Here is a 14,674-nt window from a genome sequence, read left to right as displayed (position 1 = left end):
TTAGATAACCAGGACTTATTTATTTTATAACTGGAAGTTTGTACCTTTTGACCCTCTTCATCCATTTCACTGCTGCCACCACCACCTCTGGCAATCAGTCTATTCTCCATATCTCTGAGCTCAGCTCCATGTCTATTCTCCATATCTATGGAATATTTTATATACAAACACACACACACACACACATACACACCACATTTTCTCTGCCTATTCATCCATTCATCCACACTTAGGTGGATTCCATGTCTGGGCTATTGTAAATAATGCTGCAGTGAATATGGGGATGGAGATAACATTTTGAGTAAGTTTTTATTTTCTTTGGATAAAATTCCACTTCTGAGTAGAAGTAGAATTGCTGGATCATTTTTGAGGAATCTCCACACTGTTTTCCGTAGTGTCTGCACCAATTTACATTCCCACCAACAGTGCATAGGGGTTTCCTTTTCTCTGCATCCTCACCAATACTTTTTATTTGTTGTCTTTTTGATAATAGCCATGCTAACAGGGGTACAGTGATATCTCTTTGTGGTATTGATTTACATTTCTCTGATTAGTGATGTCGAGCATCCTTTTATGTTTATTTTGGCCATCTGTATGGATTCTTTGGAAAAATGTCTAGTCATACCCTCTGCTCATTTTTCAATCAGATTGCTTTTTACTATTGAGTTGTGCAAGTTCTTATATATATTTTGGATATTAACCCATATCAAATATATGATTTGCAAATATTTTTCTCCTACTCAACATGTTGCCTTTTTCATTTTGTTGTTGTTTCCTTTGCTGTGCAGAAGCTTTTTAGTTTGATACAGTCCCACTTGTTTATTTTTGCTTTTATTGCCTTTGCTTTTGGTGTCAAATCCAAAAACTCAAGACTGATGTCAAGGAGCTTACTGCCTATGTTTTCTTCTAGGAGTTTTATGGTTTCAGGTCTTATATTCAAGTCACTAATCCATTTTGAGTTAATCCTCATACACTTTGTGACTGATTTTCTTTGGCAGGGCCAAATAAGTGACTACAGGGCTTCCTAAGCAGGGTGATGGGTGTAGAACAGATTTGCCTCAATGAGCCAGCAGACTGTAGGATTCACGTGACAGATTTATTTTAAAAAACTCTGCATAAGTAATACTTTTTTGCTATAGAAAAAGAAGTTAAATCATACATACCACACCTGCATGCACGTGCACACACACAAAAATTCACTGATGGCCCCATCACCCATCAGCCTGAGGGAACTACTTTTAACATTTTGGTGTAGAATATTTCAGTTTGGTTTTTGTTTTTGTTTGTTTAACTCATGAGATCATCCTGAATATGCTTCATTTTACCTACTCTTTTAAAAAATTAATATACTGTGAACATTTTTCTATGTCATTAGATAAAAGAGTTAGACGACATAATTTTTAATAGCTGTGTAGTATCCTTCTGTAGTTAAGTTAACTAGTCACCCCTTTGTTGGTTATTTCAGATATTTCTCAGTGTTTTGCTTTCTGGGCGAACTCACTAAATTATTCTCAAGGGGAGTGTCCGAAAAGCAAATCCTCAAAGATATTCTGCATAGCCTTATTTGTGGTCTGGTTTTTGTGGTAAAACCATCTAGTGTGCCTATAAAGTGGGGAAGCAGGTGGTCTTTGGGCTGATTCTCGGGCACCTGGACATCCTGGAGCTGCCTGATTAACTGGGTCAACCTAGGACACCCTCCAAGGTGGTTCTCAGAGGGCACCTGAAAGGATACGTCTCACCTTGGGGAGGCATGTTGGGTTCTAAGAAGGTAGGGGGTCAAAGAGAGAAGAGGAGCCCAGCACTGGGAGCAGATTCCAGGTAGAGGACAGTCCCTCATGCACTCATTTACTCATGCATTCAACAAACAGTTGTTAAGGTCTCACTATATGTTAGGCACTGGGATAGATGCTAGAGGTACTCAAAAGATACAGTTCCTGTCCATGGCCTAGACAGGGGGGAGAGCTGGTGTTTGATATTTCACAAATGTCTCCTATTTCCTGCTTTATTTAGGGCCAATTGGACTGGTCAGTTTGCTCGTGGCCAAAGCAATGGGTGCATCTCAAGTGGTGGTGACTGGTAAGGTTTTCTTCTTTTTAAATCTCCTTGGGATGGAAGCAGCTGGGCCTACAGTTTTGGAGCAGGGGCATGAGACCTGTTCCCTTCCTGGAGTAGTGGGTTTCTAACGAGGCTCCTGCTCTTTTCTTCTGGGTTCCAGGGTTGAAAAGCCCACCCAGGAGATGACCAAGTCAGGGCTGAGGAGGAGACTCTTTTGAAGCTCCTGGGAGAGGGTGGCTGCTGCAGAGAAGAGGACCTGGCTCTTTATGTGTGGACCTCAGATGCTTATACTGCCCACTTGGTCCTAAGGAGAGTTTCAGCCCTTGGGTTGTTTGACCAAGCTCAGAGGGTGTGTGTGCGTGTGTGTGTGTGATGTGGAGTTAGTGGGGTATGTGATGTGTTTATAAGAGGATGTTTATGTGTGAGGTGTGTGGTATGAGTGAGAGACATGTACTCGTGTGTGTGAGGAGAGGTTCTCTGACAGGACATGTGGGTATGTGTGTGTGGAGCAGCGTGGTATGATGGAAGCGTGTGGGGTATAGAAGGGTGTGTGTGTGTGGAGAAGGCATCCGTGAGAGAGAATGTGTGTGTGTATAATGTATCTGAGAGTGTTTGTAGGTGTGAGGAGAGGTTATATGAGAGTGTGTGGGTGAGCATGTAGAGTTGTGTGGTGTATGGGGTGTTGGGGATATATGAGGGGAGTGGGGATGCAGAAGGGTGTCATTGCGTGTTTCGTGTGAGAAGGTGAGAGAGTATGTGTGTAGCTGTGTAGAGCTGTGTGGTATGTATGGGGGTGTATCGGGGTGTAGAAGGATGTGGATGTTTGAGAAGTTTTCTAAGAGATTATGTGTGAGGGTGTGTTTAGAGAGTATGTGTGTTGGGCTCAGCGATACCATCACTACACCAGAGCTTCCTTGCCATCAGAATCTGCACATTCATTGTTTCTCCCTAATCCACCATCCAGTTTCTCAGTTTGAAAGAAACTTTTGTTCAACTTTAGATCTGTCAGCCTCTCGGTTGTCTAAAGCCAAGGAAGTTGGAGCTGATTTCCTCCTCCAGATCTCCAACGAGAGCCCACAGGAAATTGCCAATAAAGTGGAAGGCCTGCTGGGGTGCAAGCCAGAAGTTACCATCGAGTGCACAGGGGTGGAGACCTCCATCCAGGCGGGCATATACGTGAGTGGAATAAGGGTAGCTAAGCTGGTAGGCAGCTTCAGGGAATCAGTGCAGGGTAGTGAACCAAGTAGGATTCCTAGGATCAAGCTTCTCCACTGATTTGCTATGTTGACCACCCCTCCCCCAACCAGGTAATTCTTTGTTAACTGCTTTCTTATCTCTCTTGTGGAGGTAGTGACAGTTCCCTAACATCTTCATTGGGTTATTGTGAAGTTCAAACTAGGTAACAGATATACATGGGCCTTGAAAGATGTTAAGTGACCCATACCTTTAGAATGGGATTGCTGTTATGATCACATCTGTGATCATGAAAATAATGCTCTTGGTCAAAAAAAAAAAAATCAACAGGAGGAACAAGGAAGCATGCCTTAGTTGAGTATGGGAAATTCCTATCTTGTTTTATTGAGGAAAACTGTAGTCTTTGAGTCATTGATACAAACTGAGTCGTTAATTCATTTAGTCACAAAGGTGAGGTGATATTTCAGTGTCACAGTTGTCTACTACTGTCCTTTCCCAGAATTAGAAACAGATAAGCTGCCAATACCTGATTTACCCCTCAGCAACCCACCAGTAATTTATGGGATGTTGGAGGGGGAGGGGCAGGGAGGAGTAAAATTGAGAAATCAAAGTATGAGGAAAAGAAGGAAGAAAAGAATAAGAGCTAGATTCCGAGCCCTACCGTGGGCCGTGTCCTCTGCTGTGTGCTTTATAAACATGATGCCTAATCTGCATAATAGCCCTGAAAATGAGTTCTCGTTTTCCACATTTTACAAGGAGAGCGGCCCAGTGACTCGCCTTGAGCGCACTGCTCCAGTGCCTGGGCTTTCCTTACTCCATCTGGCTCCTCTGGAGAGGAAGGGATAGAGGGGACAAGGAACCAGTGCTAGGGTGGGAGGGGCTGGGCTGGGGAGAGCATCGGTAGCTGCCACCGCTGGGCACTCCTGCCCTGTCTCCCAAACTGCTTTCTCACAGCAGCACATGCTTCTTCCTTCCTTCTCAGTCACAGCCAGTCACACACAAGGGCACTGTCCACCGTGCAAGGCATTCTGGGAAAACCTGATCCCTCGAGCTGTGTGGCAGGGCCCTCAAGCCTGGCACACCCAGCCAGAGCTGCCTTCCCCTCCTCCTACCAAGATGCATATGGCACCGGGGGCCAAGGAAGCAGCGGGAGAGGCAGGAGCAGGTGCCACTTTTGCCCTAACCTTGTTCCAGCTGGAATCAGCCAGCTCTCTGCTCCACTGTCCGAGACAGTCAGTGGTCACCATGTGGGAAGGGGGAAAAAGAAACCAAAACCCAGAGGGCGACGGGTCTGTGTGTGATCAGTGGAGCTGTGCTCGACCCATGGCAGGGCTTGGGTTCCTGCCTCGTGCCTGGCTTTGTGCCAGACACCTTGAGGGCTTGACCAGTAAGGCGCGTCTACTGTTTTCAAGTTGTCGGCAGGTCAGTGACCCCCCACTCAAGAGAGAGGCAGTAAAAGACATGGCTTCCTAGTGCAAGTCCTTCCTTCCTCTTGTGCCCTGCCTGGAGGGCATCTGAGAACAAGTTGATATCTCCAACTGTTGATGGTGGGGGTCCAGTTGCCAGGCTGCCTGAGGTGGGCGTGGAGGTAAATGTGACACAAGGGCCTTATGAAGCCTGAAGCCGGTGCCTGTCCTGAGTGGGGAGTGGAGCATCATGCATGACAGGTGCTGTAGAATGCTACAGGTCACTCTGCCAAAGGGCAGGTTAGGCGGAGGCACCTTATGGACATACCTGAGAGTCACCTTTCTGCCATGTGATGTCTAGATAATGTTCGTGAGAAGACCTAGCCAATGCTTAGGGTAGAATTGATGTCATCTCCTTGGTGTGGAAGTCACAACAACAAAACAGTGGTCTGAGATTTCCTTTGCCTGTGGTCAGTAAGCTACTGGCCTCCTGGCAGCCTGGGATGACCAGTTTGGAAGAGGTTCCTCTTCCTCCTTACCAGGTGGAGAGGAAGTGCTGAATGGGCAACAGTTTTCCTGGAAAATTTCTCAGTGTATTCTGTGGCTCCCTCACGATTCTGAACCCCTCCCCCAACACTTTTCCAATGAGGACAGCAATGTTTTTCAGTTGTGAGATACCCTCCCCCTTACTGACAGTGTTTATATGTCACAGGTGATTTGTAAGTGACTGCGCTTCAATAAAAACAGAAAACATGCCAAACGTTGAGCCCATCCTACTGCCAGCCACTGTGACTGTCACCCCTAAGAGCCCTGCTGAGGGGGAGGCATCGTCCTATTCTCACACATGAGGAACCCATGGCTGAGAGAGCACTGTCTAGGGTCCCAGAGCTCAAAAGTGCAAATGCTGGGAGTCACCTCCACACTACAGCCCTCTCTCCAGGGTGTATCCTTCCCCTCGGAGGTAGAAGCTGTGATGTTTGCTGTCTTACTGCTCCATTGTTTAGCACTTAGAATGGTCCCAGTAAGTGCTTTCTGCTGTTAACTGTAATGAAAACTTAGCATGAATGAATTGTCCATTTTTCTGTCCCTCACAGCATTGAGCACAATGACCCCCCAAAATCTCTGGGGCAGGCCTAGCACTCATGTGAAGTTATGTGGAGATTGTCGGGGAAAATTTTGCTCTCTGCCCACTCAAAGAGGAAACTGATGAATCCATTATGACTGATACCATTGGGAGAATGTCTCTGGAACAAAAATTTCTAATTGCCAGCCTGCACATACAAGGCAGTTTTTAAACCACAGAAGTCCTATAGCCCTCCCCATTGGTATAGTGCTTGGTAGTTTGTTTGTTTTTTTACCAAGAAGGTGGTCCGTTAGAGGTTTGACACTCTGTCTTGTGGGGAGCACTCTGGAGGAGGAAGTGGCTGACACCAACATCTGGTACTGAATTAGTAAAGCTTTTTTTTTTCTTAATTGTCATTTTTTAAAATTTTATTTATTTTATTTTTGCTGCGTTGCATCTTTGTTGTCTCATGTGCGCTTCTCTCTGGTTGCGGCGAGGTGGGGCTACTCTTTGTTGCGGTGTGCGGGCTTCTCATTGCGGTGGCTTCTCTTGTTGCGGAGCACGGGCTCTAGGCACGTGGACTTCAGTTGTTGTGGCACTTGGGCTCAGTAGTTGTGGCTCACAGGCTCTAGATCACAGGCTCAGTAGTTGTGGCGCACGGGCTTAGTTGCTCCGCGGCATGTGGGATCTTCCCATACCAGGGCTCAAACCCGTGTCCCCTGCATTGGCAGGCGGATTCTTAAGCACTGCACCACCAGAGATGCCCCCTGAATTAGTAAACCTTTGAAAGATGCTCAGACTGCTTAAGGGTCAGCGATGGTTGTAGGGGAGATTCTCATTGCTCTCTGGAGAACGTTTGCTGTTTCCTGGGATGTTGTGGACAGCAGAAGATGCTCCCACTGTGCCTCCACTGGTAAGTGTATTATTTCAGGATCTTTAAAGGAGACATTGTTTACTCTGCTGCTCTGTTGAGTTTGGTTAACATGCTGAAGAGTCCAGCAGTATAGAAAGAGTCATGCTCTGAAATTTTTGGATACTTACCTGTTTGTATGGCAACAGTGCTACTGTGAGTGGGGTCTGTATTTTCTCATCTTCTTGGTTTTCTTGTTCTTACCTCTTCTTCAGGCCACTCAATCTGGTGGGACGCTGGTGCTTGTAGGGCTGGGCTCTGAGATGACCAGTGTGCCCCTAGTGCACGCAGCTACCAGGGAGGTGGACATCAAGGGTGTGTTTCGATACTGCAACACGTGAGTATGTTGTGGGTGAGCCAGGGTGGCGAGTGGCCAGCAACTCCAGGGGAGTCCCTAGGTGGCCTCTGGGACAGAGTCTCTTCCTGTTTATTCATGAGGGGCACTCCCTGGCCACACTGACAGCCTGTGTGTTATGATAAGGATCCAAAGATAGAGCATTCACTTGTGGTTAAAGAATGGGAGGGCAGAGCTGACAGGGCTGTAGGGAAAGAGGGGGGTAGGGGGATTTTGAAACATGCTCTTCTTGGATGTCTGCCACTCATTGCCTAGGCCCTCTCTTTTCCATTTCTTTTAAGTGGCCAGATCTCCATTTTCCCCCTTTAAAGCAAAGAAGGAGAGAAGCAGGACAACCACAAGAACTCAAGTTCCTTGGTTCTCACTCCAGATCCCCAGGTCCCACCCTGGGACATGAGAGGGTCTTAATAAATCCCACCTCATGTTCTGTGGGTCCATCCTCTCCCCTGCTGGGGCACTCTGTCCAGGACCACCTTCCCCACCAGTGGCCCTTTCTTCCATCTTCAGAGTCTGTAACCATTCCCTCAGCAGAGTGCTAGTTTTCCAGTAAACTCTGCCAAGCCAAGCTGCTAAAGGGTATGATTGGATCATCCTGGGCTTCCCCGCTGGAGGCTTATCTGCCTTTTCACAGTGGCTTCCATATGCCTTATGCCTTCATGCCAAATGAATTCTAGGCTTCATGGCAGACATTGCAGACGGCAGGGGACATTTGGGGACAGACTCTGTACTCCTGAATTATAAGTCATAAGATCCTTTCCACCATTGTTGACCTGTAGAAGTGACCCTTGCAGAACCACAGAGCTACAAACAAATGTGGCCAAACTTATCTTGTGCTGGGTAGTTTTGGGGACCTCCCTCTTTCCTCCTAAAAGTTGAGTGTGATGCTTGTGATCTTTTCCAGGTGGCCGATGGCGATTTCAATGCTTTCATCCAAGTCTGTGAATGTAAAGCCCTTGGTCACCCATCGGTTTCCTCTGGAGAAAGCTCTGGAGGCCTTTGAAACGTCCAAAAAGGGATTGGGGTTGAAAGTCATGATCAAGTGCGACCCCAAGGACCAGAATCCATGATATGAATTGGGCTCTGTCCTTGTCCCCACTCTCAGCATCTTGGGGTTGAGTGGTTGGCTGGGCAGTGGTGGAAGTTTCTTTTGAGTAGTAAGAATAATTAAAGTAATTCATTATAAAAAGAGAGGCTTACACAGAGGAGTTGGTGTGCCTTAAAAACACAAGTAGGGGGACTTCCCTGGTGGCGCACTAGTTAAGAATCTGCCTGCCAATGCAGGGGACATGGGTTCAAGCCCTGGTCCGGGAAGATCCCACATGCTGCGGAGCAACAAAGCCTGTGTGCCACAACTACCGAGCCCGCACTCTAGAGCCCACGAGCTGCAACTACTGAGCCCGCATGCCACAACTACTGAAGCCCACGCACCTAGAGCCTGTGCTCTGCAACAAGAGAAGCCACCGCAATGAGAAGCCCGCGCACCGCAACGAAGAGTAGCCCCCGCTCTCCGCAACTAGAGAAAGCCTGCGCGCAGCAACCAAGACCCAATGCAGCCAAAAATAAATAAATTAATAATAAAAAAAAAACCCACAAGTAGGGAGGGACTTCTCTGGCGGCGCAGTGGTTAAGAATCCGCCTGCCAGTGTAGGGGACACAGGTTCAATCCCTGGTCTGGGAAGATCCCACATGCTGAAGAGCAACTAAGCCTGTGCACCACAACTACTGAGCCTGCACTCTAGAGCCCACAAGCTACAACTGCTGAGCCCACGTGCTGCAACTACTGAAGCCCATGCGCCTAGAGCCTGTGCTGCACAAGAGAAGCCACTGCAATGAGAAGCCCATGCACTGCAACAAAGAGTAGCCCCCGCTCACCGCAACTAGAGAAAAGCCCGTGTGCAGCAACAAAGACCCAGTGCAGCCAAAATAAATAAATAAATAAATATTTAAAAAAAAGAAACACACAGGTAGGGAGAATTTGGGGGAACTTGTAACCAGAATGACCTGTTCGTGCTGATCAAAGTTTGGCAAGTAGAGCAGAGCTTGGCAGGTAGGTGCCAGGACTCCCCTTCTTCCTGGAGTGCGTGGAAGTTGTGTAAGGAGAGAAATCTGCCCATTGGGTTCCTGGTTCTACTGTGACTGTGGCCAGATGGGGGATGAGGGCTCAGTTATGAAGAGACCATTTACAACTTTATCAAGACTTAACTGGCCCAGAACCTGACTTTCACAAAAATCTGCAGCTCAGAGTTGGGGATGAAAGGTTGTGAACAGTTTTACTTTAGGACACAGTGCTTCTAGACATAAGTGCTATTTGGTATGATGATAAAAGGAGAATAAGGGACTCTAGGATAATTTAAAAACCAAGCAAATAAAACTGAAATCCCATGTGAGATACAGCTAGCTTGCATCCCTCAAATGTAGAAGTAGACAAGGAACTTTTCAGCGCTGCTTGAAGAATTACGTCTTCAACTGTTGAGAATTCTGTGTAACTTACTTTGCAAGGTGAAGAATTGCCTTCCCAACGCGCCACACCCCCACTCTTCTGCACATTCAGAGGCAGCCACTGCAGGCTGCTTTGTCACTAGGCAACCAGGAGGCGCCTACCTAAGGACAGCCATGGGAAGTCCTCATGGGAGACCTTAAATCACGCTTTTGACTAGTCCAGGAGGTTTTGGTCAGTACATCTGTCTTACCCACCCCACAGGGTTAGCATGCCCTCCTAGGCTCCAAGCTCACTGATGATTATTAGACAATCTGTTCATTATGAGCAAAAAACCTTTTCCCTTCTCAGAGCCAGTTAAGGGTCTTTTGTACCTTTCTGTCCATTTGAATGATAGTTCCAACCTTACCTATTTTAATCATGGGGTTTTCCTGGGTAAGATTTGGATCCAAATCACATCATGCCATTCGTGACTTTGAGATTACTAGTCAAGAATGAGGATATAGTAGCTGTGACATGACTTGGGCTGCAGTCTAATCCCTCACTTCTTCTGGGGGTGGAGGGTGAGTTTGAAGAGGTTCTGGTTTTCTTGTGACCAGGCAAGGCTGTAACCAGTGCCTGGGATTCCTCAAATTGGTTTGGGTAACAAATTCTGCTTGTAGTACTCGACTGCTGCCACCATTTGTGGCCCTGTTTAGGGAGCAATCGACTTAGGTTACCCATTTCACAAAAGGAAGCATCTGGAATTTTTTGAGAGTGATGCATTTTCTGCATCAAGTACAATTTTCATTGACTGTTGAAATTTTACTTTAATGATCTCTAATCCTCACAGCAAGCCAAATATAATTATTTTACAACTAAGGAAATAGAGAAATCAAGTAACTTGCTCAAGGTCACACACTGCTTTTCTTTTCTCATGTTATCTTTGGAGGAGGGTGGGATCTTGAGTCCACACACAACACATACACACACTCAGGAGCCACACTGCTTCCTTCGCTGAGTCCTGTTTAGGTAGGGCCAAACTTGCCAGCTCCCTTTTCTTGAAACTCTTTCCAGCTCAGTGATGCCCGAAGTTCCTTGAATGTGGAATGAGAAAGACTCTTCCCTTTCTAGATTGGAAGTCTTCCAATGGAAATGCTCCTGAAGGAGGTGGGCTCACTACGTTAAATTCACAAGTAGCCACTCTCCCTCTGATTGTGATTTGGTGGAGCGAGGAAGCCACTGAACCTGAAAAAGAGGAGTTGCAGTGGGGACTCCTGGAAAGGTAGGGCTATCAAGGACAAAAAACATGTGACACATTTCACAATGGTGATTGGTCTGGATCTTCTAAGTCAGTGTCCTGGAGCTTCCACTCCCTGGCCTGTTAAATGGGCTTCATGATACCTCCATGAGGGCAATTACAAAGAGTGAATGGGCTGATTGAAAACAGCAGTTCAGGGAACACTCCATTTCCAAATCCCCCCACGCTCTCAACCTACTGTGATGTTTCACAGCTTCCCAAGCACGGGCAGAGAGCATGGTTGGTGGGAGAGGGAGTGGTGTGGGTGAGCTGCCAGCAAGTCCTCCAGGTGGCGAGAGGGCCCAAGTCAGTGGCACTGAGCCGGCCCTGGGGCTCCCCCACATCTGCATCCTTGTTGAAATGTTCCCTCCACTGTTTGGAAGGGGCTGCAGGAAGCCCAGCAATTCAGTTCTCTCGCTACCTCCACCAAGTGTTCAGTAAGTGTTGATTCAGTGAGTCAGTTCCGGAAACAAGAATATGAATTCCCCCACGAATTCCCCTCCAAGCTTGGGTGGCTTTGCCAGCCTTTGTGTGCTCGTCACTCGTGTGGCAGCAGTCAGGACTGAGGACCCCAGCCAGCCAGCACTCCCAGCTTGGGTGGAGAGCTGGGGAGAAGAATCCTGCAGGCAGACTAGAGGGTGCAAGGGGGAGGCTGCCCCACAGATGTCAAAGGAGAGAGGGGACACAGCTCCAGCCACTTCCTCTTGTCATCCACATTTGGCTACAGTGGATGTTGATAGGAAGTCACTTCTGGATCCCCAGTCCCTGGTCCTCAGGCCATCCCAGTCTCATTTCTGTGTAGCACAGTCCTACCTCTTCCTTCCTGGTTCCTATTTTGCTCCCATTGGGAGAGCAAAGGAGGCCCATGGGAACTTGGTTGGGCCAGAGGTTAGGAGTGGGGGAGACAGATAGGATTTATTGGATATTTGCCTTTTCCCAGAACTGTCCTCTGCACATGATCTAAGTCTGAGTTTGGAGTACAGAAGCCAAAATATAGGACCCACATCCCTGGGTAGTAGGCAGGTCTCCAACTTCGCTGTCTGCCTCCGCACGCTGAGGTCCTTGAGGGCTCAGGGAGGGCAGCAGTGAAGTGGTTTGGCCAGGAGCTCATCACCCAAGGGAAGTGCCTCGAAGACAGCAGATGTACTCTGTTGCAGCCACTGCTGTAGTGAAGCAGCACATCAATACTCCCACGGCCTCCACTTCTCACTCCTGGCTTTCCTCTCTTAAAAGCCTTGGCTGAGTCAGATACTGCGTTCCTCCCTTGGGCACCTGAAAGTGGTACAGGATGTATGCAAGGTGTTCCTGCCAAGAGGTTTCTTAGTGGATCTCACCATCAGTGGGAGCTTCTTGGGGGTGACGGGTTGGAGAGAAGCCTCTGTCCTCTGGGCTCTTAGGTATGATCATCAGGGGGTTTGCACGCCCAGAGCTGGGCCTGGGGAGGTCTGGCCCCATCAGTGACTTCCCTGTGTGTGATCACCAGTTGGCCTTTCTGTGGTACATGTAGGACTGCAGGCAGAAGCACAGCCTGGCTGGGGGTGGGGGAGCCCAGCAGTTCATCCATAGTGAGGAGGGAGCTGTGGGAAGAAGGTGGGCCTGGGCCAAAGTTGGGCCTGTTCTGGGTCTAGCACCACTGAGGCACAGTGGCGGAGTAGCTCCCTTGGGGCCAGCTCCAGGCTTCAGGTGGGTGATGCTGAAGTCCCGTGGGTCCTGTCCTGACCTCACAGCTCTGTATGCACCGGGCTGCCAGCTACAGGTCCCCTTGGGTTCCCCAGTCTGGGACACCTCTCACACAGCCCTGTCTCAGCTCCTCCTCCCTGGCAGGAATCCCAAGATGCTCCTTGGGTCAACTGTTTGCAGTGCCCTAGTCACTAGGATACGATGGTGACTGAACTTTCCCTTATCACACAAGGTTGTACATTGATAAGAAAATAAAGTCAGATAAGTAAAAAAAAAGAGAAAACCAGCCATATGTGTTCTCCAAGGATACTAATAAGTTGGAGTACTTCCTTCCAACTCCCCACCCCATGCATTTCTATACATATAAAACATGTACATGTATTTATAATCAGAAATGGGAATATATTTTACTTAATTTTTTTCCATTTTCACCCGTAACAGATAAGGACTTTTTTAACCATCACAATTCCCATTAATGAAATTAACAATTTCTTCAAATCATCTAACACCCAATAAATTGAAGTGCAACTTTCCCTAGTTATTTAAAAAAAAAAAAAAAGACCTTTTCCACTTGATTTGCCTGAGTCAGGATCCAGACACATTGCACATGGTTGTTATGTCTTTTTTTTTAACTTTTTTTTTTTTTTTTTTTAGTGAGTTGGTCTCTTTTTTTTTTTTTAATTTATTTTTGGCTGCACTGGGTCTTCGTTGCTGTGTGCGGGCTTTCTCTGTGTGCGGCGAGCGGGGGCTACTCTTCATTGTGGTGTGCGGGCTTCTCATTGTGGTGGCTTCTCTTGTGGAGCACAGGCTCTAGGCATGCGGGCTTCAGTAGTTGCGGCTCACAGGCTCTAAAGCACAGGTTCAGTAGTTGTGGCGCACAGGCTTAGCTGCTCCGTGGCTTGTGGGGTCTTCCCGGACCAGGGCTCGAACCCATATCCCCTGCATTGGCAGGCAGATTCTTAACCACTGTGACACCAGGGAAGTCCCAAGAAAACTACTAAAAAAAAAAGATATTGAATATAGTTCCCTGTGCCATACAGTAGGTCCCTGCTGTCCATCTACTCCATATACAGTGGTGTGTTTATGTCAGTCTCAAGCTCCCAATTTATCTCTCCTCCCCACACCCTGCCATCCCCTCTGGTAACCATAAGTTTGCTTTCCATGTCTTTGAGTCTATTTCTGTTTTGTAGATATGTCTTGTAAGTCTCTCTTAATCTCTTATAGTTCCCCCTCCATTTTTGTTTAAATGCCATTGTTTTTTCTTTTTTTGGCCACACCATGTGGCTTGCAGGACCTAATTTCCCCTACCAGGGATCAAACCTGGGGCCCGAGCAATGAGAGGACTGAGTCCTAACCACTGGACCACCAGGGAATTCCCTAAATACCATCCATTATTATGTTGACAAAAGTGAGTCATTTGTCCTCCACATACTGTTTTGCATTTGTTTTCATTTAATCAATTTTTTTACTTATTAAATTCCTTCTATGTCAGTAATTATACACATCATCATTTTAATTTTTTTCTTTTTTTCTTCCAGTTTTATTGAGATATAATTGACATACAGCGCTGTATAAGTTTAAGGTGTACAGCATAATGATTTGACTTACGTACCTCATAAAATGGTTACCAGAATAAGTTTAGTGAACATCCATCATCGCATATAGATAAAAAATTAAAGGAATGGAAACATTTTTTTCTTTCCTTTTTACTTTTTTTTAAACATCTTTATAGGAGTAGAAAAAATTATTTTGTCCTTGTGATGAGAACTCAAAATTTACTCTCTTAACAACTTTCATATATAATATACAGCAGTGTTAATTATATTTATCGTGTTGTACCTTACATCCCAAGGTACTTATTTATCTTATAACTGGAAGTTTGTACCTTTTGACTGCCTTTATCTTATCCAACTCCCTCTCCCCCAAACACCTGCCTCTGGTAACCACAAATCTGATCTCTTTTTCTATGAGTTTGTGTGTTTGTTTTTGAAGTATAATTGATCTACAACACTATTTTAGTTCCCGTTACACAGCATAGTGTTTTGATATTTCTATACATTTCAAAATAATCACCATGATGTCTAGGTATGATCTATCACTATACAAAGATATTATGTAATTATTGACTATATTGATAGTTGCTGTACATTTCATACTGTGACACATTTATTTACCTCTTAATCTCCCTCAACTATTTCTCTTCATCCCCCCGCACCCTCCATTCTGGCAGCCACCTGTTTGTTCTCTGTATCTGTGACTCTGTTTCTGTTTTGTTCATTTGTTTTGTTTTTTAGA

General features: G+C 46.4%; 1 protein-coding gene across 1 annotated transcript in view; it reads left to right on the top strand.

The window, feature by feature from the left end:
- Positions 1-8,169, top strand: part of SORD (sorbitol dehydrogenase) — a 35,748-nt gene extending 27,579 nt beyond the window's left edge. The window contains exons 6-9 of the mRNA XM_081226825.1: positions 2,011-2,076; positions 3,056-3,231; positions 6,844-6,965; positions 7,885-8,169. Of these exons, the coding sequence (XP_081082951.1) occupies positions 2,011-2,076; positions 3,056-3,231; positions 6,844-6,965; positions 7,885-8,050 (530 nt within the window). The 3' untranslated portion in view covers positions 8,051-8,169. The remainder of the gene's footprint in view (positions 1-2,010; positions 2,077-3,055; positions 3,232-6,843; positions 6,966-7,884) is intronic.
- Positions 8,170-14,674: the final 6,505 nt, after the last annotated feature.

The sequence above is a fragment of the Mesoplodon bidens genome (genome assembly GCF_964165515.1).
Source record: "Mesoplodon bidens genome assembly, chromosome: 3".
In the NCBI taxonomy this organism is placed as follows: domain Eukaryota; kingdom Metazoa; phylum Chordata; class Mammalia; order Artiodactyla; family Ziphiidae; genus Mesoplodon; species Mesoplodon bidens.
This window is presented reverse-complemented; position numbering and strand designations above follow the sequence as displayed.